The 9,318-nt window shown below is 37.7% G+C and overlaps 1 protein-coding gene across 1 annotated transcript in view; it reads left to right on the top strand.

The window, feature by feature from the left end:
* Positions 1 to 9,084, top strand: part of pthlha (parathyroid hormone-like hormone a) — a 23,186-nt gene extending 14,102 nt beyond the window's left edge. Inside the window, exons 3-5 of the mRNA XM_079816620.1 lie at positions 3,883 to 4,416; positions 5,594 to 6,602; positions 8,532 to 9,084. Coding sequence (XP_079672746.1) covers positions 3,883 to 4,393 — 511 coding nt within the window. The 3' untranslated portion in view covers positions 4,394 to 4,416; positions 5,594 to 6,602; positions 8,532 to 9,084. The remainder of the gene's footprint in view (positions 1 to 3,882; positions 4,417 to 5,593; positions 6,603 to 8,531) is intronic.
* Positions 9,085 to 9,318: the final 234 nt, after the last annotated feature.

Raw genomic sequence — 9,318 nt, 5'->3', positions numbered from 1 at the left:
CGCAGAGGTCACGGGGTCAAACACACGTGCTGTTACTGAGAGCTTGTCAACTTTATTTATATAGTGCTTTTAACAGTGCAGATTGTTTCAAAGCAGCTTCACAGTGTTAAGGCCCTTTCACACCGGACGCATAACGAAAAAGCGGAGCGGAAAAAGCGAATATTTCGTGTGCGAATAGTTCCCGTCAAAACCATTCACACCAGCCGCGACGCGAGTTTGCGACGTTTCAGAGCTCCAACATTCCAAAACATTCGCGGCGACAGCTGAGAAACACGGACATCATTCAGTGGAGACGAGCTTTTCATTTTCTTTAAAAGACAGAGAAGAAGGTTTTGGGTGCAGCCAGTCTTAAAGAGCAGAGTCTGAAGGGGAGGATGCTAATCTTCTACAGGAGCTAAAGCTTCATCATGGCCGCTTCCGCACTTACTTTCAAATGTCCGTGGGACAATTTGAGGAGCTCCTCCAGACAGAGACGGTAGCAGCGCATCTTACGACACACACACACACACACACACACACACACACACACACACACACACACACACACACACACACACACACTCTAAAGGAACGGCTCGATCCAGAGCTGCTGTGTTTCCAGTTGAGTCACAATGTAAACATTTAAGTGCCACAGTCGTACTGACGGAAACACATTCACTTTCTATAGTCGCGGACACAATTAGATTTTAAAAAAAATCAATGTATTGATTATAATATGGTAATCTGTAGCCTATAGTGGGCAAACACATCTGCATCTGCACAGCTGTAAACACAACTACAGCTGTAATCTCAGGAGAAATGCGACACCTGGCAAAGGTTAATGTTGATTGAATGGCGAGTGACATCAACTGGACATTTCGTCACCTTTGTTTCCTTGTATGTGATTGGTTTAAGCCTTTTCTGTCGCTGCAAGTGTTAAAAAAAAAAATCGACATCGAAACGAAAAAAATAAACATTGTTTTTTCGTCGCAGTACATTCGCGTTCGGTGTGAAAGCTCTCATTACACACACAGCTGATCAAAAAATAAAACCATTGCGCGAATTATTTGCGCGTCAAAATCGCGTCCAGAGTGAAAGGACCTTTAAACAGAAAAATAATGCAACATACATTTTTTATTCAGCTGTATAGCCATTCCGGAGAAAACGCTGATTTCATCAGTTCATTTCAATTATCATACAGTGACAGTGTGGGCTTTAGATCGGTAATTAGATCAGTAATTTAGTTTATATGGTTAATTTAGTTTAATAATTAGATTTATTTGGATATTTAGTTGAAAAATGTAGTGTCCCCAACTGAGCACGCCAAGCCAGAGGCAACAGTGTCAAGGAAACCAAAACCCGATGTTTGAATTGACCTATCGGTAAGCCCCGCCCCCCTTAGTTACTGTTGCTAACTCGGACAAACAAACAGAGTTGCTATATCTTACAATGACAGCTGTCAGTGTGAAAACCTTATCCCGAGATGTTTTTGGACACAGATTGTAGCGTATATCCCGTCCGAATGATGGCCAAACTTAACTGATGGTTTATTATGTCCTTTTTCACTCCAAAAAAATCATCGTAAGAGCTGAACAAACAAAGCATAAGAAGTGCGCATTAACGTCTCATTCACAAACTCTCTCTCTATTGCATTACCATTAACACACACAGCAAATTACACAAAAACACTCAAACAACTTAAAGGAGCTAAATCTAATACTTTAAGCTACTGAGTTTTCTTGGTCCCAGAGAAGATAGGTTGACTCACTTTATTTGCTGTTACGTAGGAGCCAAAATGTGTTTGGCTGGGTGATGTTATTCTTATTTTGACCACTGAGTGACGCTGTGAACATTACTGAGAGATCAATGTATATAGGTAGCCTTCCTTATGCTGTAGGTAGGTGTTTTGACCCGGAAGGGCAAAAAGGTTTTGACTTGAATTATAGGAGCTAAATCTAATACTTTAAGCTACTGAGTTCTCTTGGTCCCGGAGAAGTTAGGTTGACTCACTTTCTTTGGTGTTACGTTGTTTACTTCGTCCATAATAACGAGAAGACCATTCTTCTGTTGCATCACTATACAGAGTTTATTGGCTCCACAAACACCACAGTGCATTATGTCCATCTGAATATTCAATACATTCATCCAAAGGGAAGTTTACATACGTTCAAAACAAAACCTTTTTGCCCTTCCGGGTCAAAACACCTACCTACAGCATAAGGAAGGCTACCTATATACATTGATCTCTCAGTAATGTTCACAGCGCCACTCAGTGGTCAAAATAAGAATAACAACAAACACATTTTGGCTCCTACACAACTAACAGTAAACCAACACAGACCTTATGACTTTTCGGGGGTGCAGTTAATAACTGGTAAACTTTGTATGATCTGCAAAACAACTCAGATAAACTGCGTGCGAGCTCTTCCCTTTCATTATAATACCCATCAAAATATGAGTCCTCCTTAGTAGGACAGATAATGTAGACCTTAAACATATGTAAAATTAAATTAATTGACATATAATCAGTTTAATACGGAGAGGCACTGAAATGTGTTTTTGACCTACAGTGTCACATGACGTGAGAACAGTTAGTTATTTCGGTTTGTATGTTAGCAGGGATTTTAATCGTAACTTAACGAGAGTTTGACAAACAGAAAATCCTCTCCGGATCCCTGGAGTCAGTGTTAGGGTGCGTTCACACCGGACGCGATTCGCGCAAGTGATTTACATGTTAAGTCAATGCAGAGACGCAAAATGGCATTCTGCGGCGCGATTCGCGCGATTGAGGCGACGCGAATTGAGCGTTTTGAACGCGCGATTCGCTCAAGTTGAGAAATATGAACTTTTGCGATAACCAATCAGGAGCTTGCTCTAGTAGTGACAACAGTGAGGAGAAAATCTGTATATTAATATCTGGTTCAGACAATATGATTATCACTGTGATAACATTAAATGACATGAAACACAACACAGTCTCTTTTTGTTAAATGCAAGTTTATGTTTGATCAATAATACAAAAGTATAAGTAAAAGGTATAATAAGCTACACATGAAATAAAGCAAACAATTCAAACATTCAAAGTCAGTGCTAGTCGGCTAACGTTACAACTGCAACGTACAGTTATAGCCTAAAAATATAAAGTAATGAAACTTCTCTTTGCCTTCAGTCTAAACGATTTGCCAGGGAACAAATTATAGATCCATGAGAGCAAAGATCGGCCGTTACAAGACGAATTATAGCTCGAGACGCCACAGAGACATCAGAGCCAGCGGCAGAAGAACTGGCCGAGGAAAGGCTGATCTCACCGGGTTAATGAGCGCCGCTGATCCACTGGAGCTCACAACTCCCAAAACACCACATCACATGTTCAAATAGGCACTCTTCATATAAATAAACCACAGATTTGAGCTTTAAACAACTACATTCTCGACTGAAAAAGTCTTAAAACTACGTTTTGTCACACATTAACAGTAGATTTTAACAAAAAAAAGACGTGTAAACACAGCCCATGTCAGACATTTCTCAACGAGACGAGCCGCTGGCAGAAGCTCCGCCCATGAGGAGAATTCACGTCTGTTGTGCAGTGAATGTCACACGCGAATGAAGCGAGTAAACTCAAAATTAATCACGTCCGGTGTGAACGCCACATTACAGTACCTCAGGCACGACATTTTAGCATTTTTGTAGCATAAACACCATCAAATCGATGAGAGCTTCGGATTTTCCAGTGTTTCTCTATGGCGCTGAAACCTAAAGCTGTCCGAGTTCCGGTCCCAGCGCAACTGATACTCAACTGCTATTGGCTCATCTGCGTTTTAAGGGGAGGGGCTTACCGATAGGTCAATTGCGCTTGATGGCGACCCAATGCTGATTCTGTTCTCCTTCGGCCCCTCTCCACAGGAAGCGGTCAGTGACACACGCTCAGCTGATGCACGATAAGGGCCGGACGCTGCAGGACTTCAAGAGACGCCTGTGGCTGCAGGAGCTCCTGCATGTGGTTCACACGGCCGAGGTGCGCGAGGCTCAGCAGTCGAGGGGCGGAGCCGGCAGCAGCGGAGGGGGAGGCGGCTTCACTGTCGCCGCGCCGATGGGCGCCGCCGTCTCCATAGGAACGGGCACCGCCCATCCCAAACCCGCCGGGGGCACCAAGAATCTGCCAATCAGCTTCCGCCTGGAGGACGAGGAGGGCACCAATCTCCCGCAGGAAACCAACAAGTCGCAAACGTACAAAGAGAGCACGATGAAGACGATCGGGAAGAGGAAGAAGAAAGGACGTGCGGGGAAGAGGAGGGAGGGCGAGAAGAGGAAGAGGAGGGCTCGTTCACTGGGCCGCTCGCCGCTGGAGGAGTTCGGCAGCGGCTTCCACCTGGAGTGGCGGCCGTATGTGGGCCAGCAGGTGGCGCTGCACTAAAACACTGTCAGTCTTTGACAACGGTGCGTTACGCTACAAGATACTCAAAGGGACAGCTCGCCCTAAAGTGAAAATTGTCGTCATTTACATAATTTATTCATTTGTTTCTTCTGCTGAACACAAAGGAAGATATTTGGAAGAATTTCACCACTATGGCTGCCGAGATCTGCTTGGTTACAAACATTCTTCCAAATATCTTCCTGTATACAAAAAATTGGATTCAGATTTATCGGCCAATATATCGTTATCGGCTTTAATCAGACTCTCAAAAATTATTTACAAATTTGGATTTATCGGCCAATATATCGGTCATCGGCTTTAATCAGACTCTCAAAAATTATATAAAAATGTAGATTTATCGGCCAATATATCGGTTATCGGCTTTAATCAGACTCTCAAAAATTATATAAAAATGTGGATTTATCGGCCAATATATCGGTTATCAGCTTTAATCAGATTCTCAAAAATTATATAAAAATGTGGATTTATCGGCCAATATATCGGTTATCAGCTTTAATCAGACTATCAAAAAGTAAATAAAAATTAAGATTTATTGGCCAATATATCGTTACTTATCGGCTTTAATCAGACTCTCAAAAATTATATACATTTTGGATTTTTCGGCCAATATATCGGTTATCAGCTTTAATCAGACTCTCAAATTATATAAAATTTTGTATTTATCGGCCAATATATCGGTTATCAGCTTTAATCAGACTCTCAAAAATGATATACATTTTGGATTTATCGGCCAATATATCGGTTATAAGCTTAAATCAGACTCTCAAAAATTATATACAAATTTGGATTTATCGGCCAATATATCGGTTATCAGCTTTAATCAGACTCTCAAAAACTCTGTCATCATTTAGTCACATTCAAGTTGTTCCAAACCTGTATGAATTTCTTTCTTCTGCTGAACACAAAGATCTCGGCAGCCATTGACTACTATAGTATTTTTTCCCACTATGTTAATCAATGGCTGCCGAGATCTGCTTGGTTACAAACATTCTTCCAAATATCTTCCTTTGTGTTCAGCAGAACAAAAAAATTCACACAGGTTTGGAACAACTTGAGGGTGAGTAAATGATGACAGAATTTTCATTTTTGGGTGAACTATCCCTTTAACTACATTATTTATTCCACTATAAAAATCAAAAATGTTTTTGAAAGCTAACAGTTTTTCCTTTTCTCTTTCAGATCCGTGAGGACTTTTGAAATGGACACGTAAATGCTCATGTTACCGTCCGCTGTAAAAGTGAGAGGAAAATATTTATTGTCTGTAAATATTCTCAGTGACAATGACAAATAACGATACTGCTAAAGCATTATTACGGCTCCACAGAGCTGCAGATTTGGATCCTTGTGAATACTTTGCTTTGTTTCTTTTTTCGTCTTCCTTTTTATTCTTTATTTTTAGGACAATGCCTCTATTACGGTGTCAGAATTCCTGTAATTTATTTTGTTTGAATGGTGTATTTATTTTGTAAAGGTATCAAGGTGCTGCTGACCTTCTATATTTTTGTACTATAATGCACTTTAGATATATAAATATAGAAATATATACAAGTCATTTTGTTAATGGACGTATTTTGTGGTTCAGTTGAATGAAGAAGACTTTAGTCATGCCCTCCTCTCTGTTTCATTGTATGTTCAAAAGCGTTGGCATCCATGATTCTGTGCGTCTGTCCAAAACCTAGTGAGCTCCCTACCTAGACAGCATAGACTCATTCCCTATTCGAAGGCAGCATCGCTTGTATCCTTCAAAAATTGTGTTAATTATATAAAAATTGGGTTTATCGGCCAACATATCGGTTATCAGCTTTAATCAGACTCTCAAAAATTATATAAAATTTTTTATTTATCGGCCAATATATCGGTTATCAGCTTTAATCAGACTCTCAAAAATTATATAAAAATGTGGATTTATCGGGCAATATATCGGTTATCAGCTTTAATCAGACTCTCAAAAATTATATAAAATTTTTTATTTATCGGCCAATATATCGGTTATCAGCTTTAATCAGACTCTCAAAAATTATATAAAAATGTGGATTTATCGGCCAATATATCGGTTATCAGCTTTAATCAGACTCTCAAAAATTATTTAAAAATCTGGATTTATCGGCCAATATATCGGTTATCAGCTTTAATCAGACTCAAAAATTATATAAAAAATTTTATTTACCGGCCAATATATCCGTTATTGGCTTTAATCAGACTCTCAAAAATTATATAAAAATGTGGATTTATCGGCCAATATATCGGTTATCAGCTTTAATCAGACTCTCAAAAATTATATAAAATTTTTTATTTATCGGCCAATATATCGGTTATCAGCTTTAATCAGACTCTCAAAAATTATATAAAAATGTGGATTTATCGGGCAATATATCGGTTATCAGCTTTAATCAGACTCTCAAAAATTATATAAAATTTTTTATTTATCGGCCAATATATTGGTTATCAGCTTTAATCAGACTCTCAAAAATTATATAAAAATGTGGATTTATCGGCCAATATATCGGTTATCAGCTTTAATCAGACTCTCAAAAATTATTTAAAAATCTGGATTTATCGGCCAATATATCGGTTATCAGCTTTAATCAGACTCAAAAATTATATAAAAAATTTTATTTACCGGCCAATATATCCGTTATTGGCTTTAATCAGACTCTCAAAAATTATATAAAAATTTTTATTTATCGGCCAATATATCGGTTATCAGCTTTAATCAGACTCTCAAAAATTATATAAAAATTTTGATTTATCGGCCAATATATCGGTTATCGGCTTTAATCATACTGTCAAAAATTATGTTAAAATGAATTTATCGGCCAATATATCGGTTATCAGCTTTAATCAGACTCTCAAGAATTATATAAAAATTCAGATTTATCGGCCAATATATCGGTTATCAGCTTTAATCAGACTCTCAAAAATTATATAAAAATTCTGATTTATCGGCCAATATATCGGTTATCGGCTTTAATCATACTGTCAAAAATTATATTAAAATGTGGATTTATCGGCCAATATATCGGTTATCAGCTTTAATCAGACTCTCAAAAATTATATAAAAATTTTGATTTATCGGCCAATATATCGGTTATCGGCTTTAATCATACTGTCAAAAATTATGTTAAAATGAATTTATCGGCCAATATATCGGTTATCAGCTTTAATCAGACTCTCAAGAATTATATAAAAATTCTGATTTATCGGCCAATATATCGGTTATCAGCTTTAATCAGACTCAAGAATTATATAAAAATTCTGATTTATCGGCCAATATATCGGTTATCGGCTTTAATCATACTGTCAAAAATTATATTAAAATGTGGATTTATCGGCCAATATATCGGTTATCAGCTTTAATCAGACTCTCAAAAATTATATAAAAATTTTGATTTATCGGCCAATATATCGGTTATCAGCTTTAATCATACTGTCAAAAATTATGTTAAAATGAATTTATCGGCCAATATATCGGTTATCAGCTTTAATCAGACTCTCAAGAATTATATAAAAATTCTGATTTATCGGCCAATATATCGGTTATCAGCTTTAATCAGACTCAAGAATTATATAAAAATTCTGATTTATCGGCCAATATATCGGTTATCGGCTTTAATCAGACTCTCAAAAATTATGTTAAAATGAATTTATCGGCCAATATATCGGTTATCAGCTTTAATCAGACTCTCAAAAATTATATAAAAATTCTGATTTATCGGCCAATATATCGGTTATCAGCTTTAATCAGACTCAAGAATTATATAAAAATTCTGATTTATCGGCCAAAATATCGGTTATCAGCTTTAATCAGACTCAAGAATTATATAAAAATTCTGATTTATCGGCCAATATATCGGTTATCAGCTTTAATCAGACTCAAGAATTATATAAAAATTCTGATTTATCGGCCAATATATCGGTTATCGGCTTTAATCATACTGTCAAAAATTATATTAAAATGTATTTATCGGCCAATATATCGGTTATCAGCTTTAATCAGACTCTCAAGAATTATATAAAAATTCTGATTTATCGGCCAATATATCGGTTATCAGCTTTAATCAGACTCTCAAAAATAATATAAAAATTCTGATTTATCGGCCAATATATCGGTTATCAGCTTTAATCAGACTCTCAAAAATTATATAAAAATTCTGATTTATCGGCCAATATATCGGTTATCAGCTTTTAAATATAAAGAATTATCCGTTACTGTTATCGGCCAAAATTGTCACATCGGTGCATCGCTAATATGCAATTCAAATATGTGAGTGAAGATGAGAGAAATGAGATGAGAGAAATGTTTGAACCCCATATTTGTCCATTTATTTAATGTTGTTCAGCTCGTCAGGGGTCTCTGTGCAGAGCATTCCAGATCAGCTCACTGGGGTTTGGAGACGCTTTTGTATATGTGTTTATTTTGGGTTTCTTTCCTGCTGACCTGGACGAGCCCCACATCATCCACCCTCACATCAGCCTGTGCTCGAGGAGAGAGAGAGAGAGAGAGAGAGAGAGAGAGAGAGAGAGAGAGAGAGAGAGAGAGAGAGAGAGAGAGAGAGCTGAGAACACAACCACACACCGACCAGCACACGTTATAGAATAACTCTTGTTGTTTTGCACTGAGAGAAAAAAAAACCCTGTACTGAATGAATTAAACATCTGACTTTTCCTGCAGTGTCCGGACTTCTGTGTGTGTATATGTGTGTGTGTGAGAGAGAGAGAGTGTGTGTATATTCGATTTTGTGTATATCAGGCTCAGAGAGTTGAGTGTGTGTGTGCGTGTGGTAATTGATTGTGTGTATCAGGTTCAGAGTGTGTGTGTGTATTTGATTGTGTGTATCTCAGGTTCAGAGTGTGTGTGTGTGTGTGTGTGTGTGTGTGTGTGTGTGTGTGTGTGTGTGTGTGTG

This window comes from Gobio gobio (genome assembly GCF_949357685.1).
Source record: "Gobio gobio genome assembly, chromosome: 5".
NCBI classification, from domain to species: domain Eukaryota; kingdom Metazoa; phylum Chordata; class Actinopteri; order Cypriniformes; family Gobionidae; genus Gobio; species Gobio gobio.
This window is presented reverse-complemented; position numbering and strand designations above follow the sequence as displayed.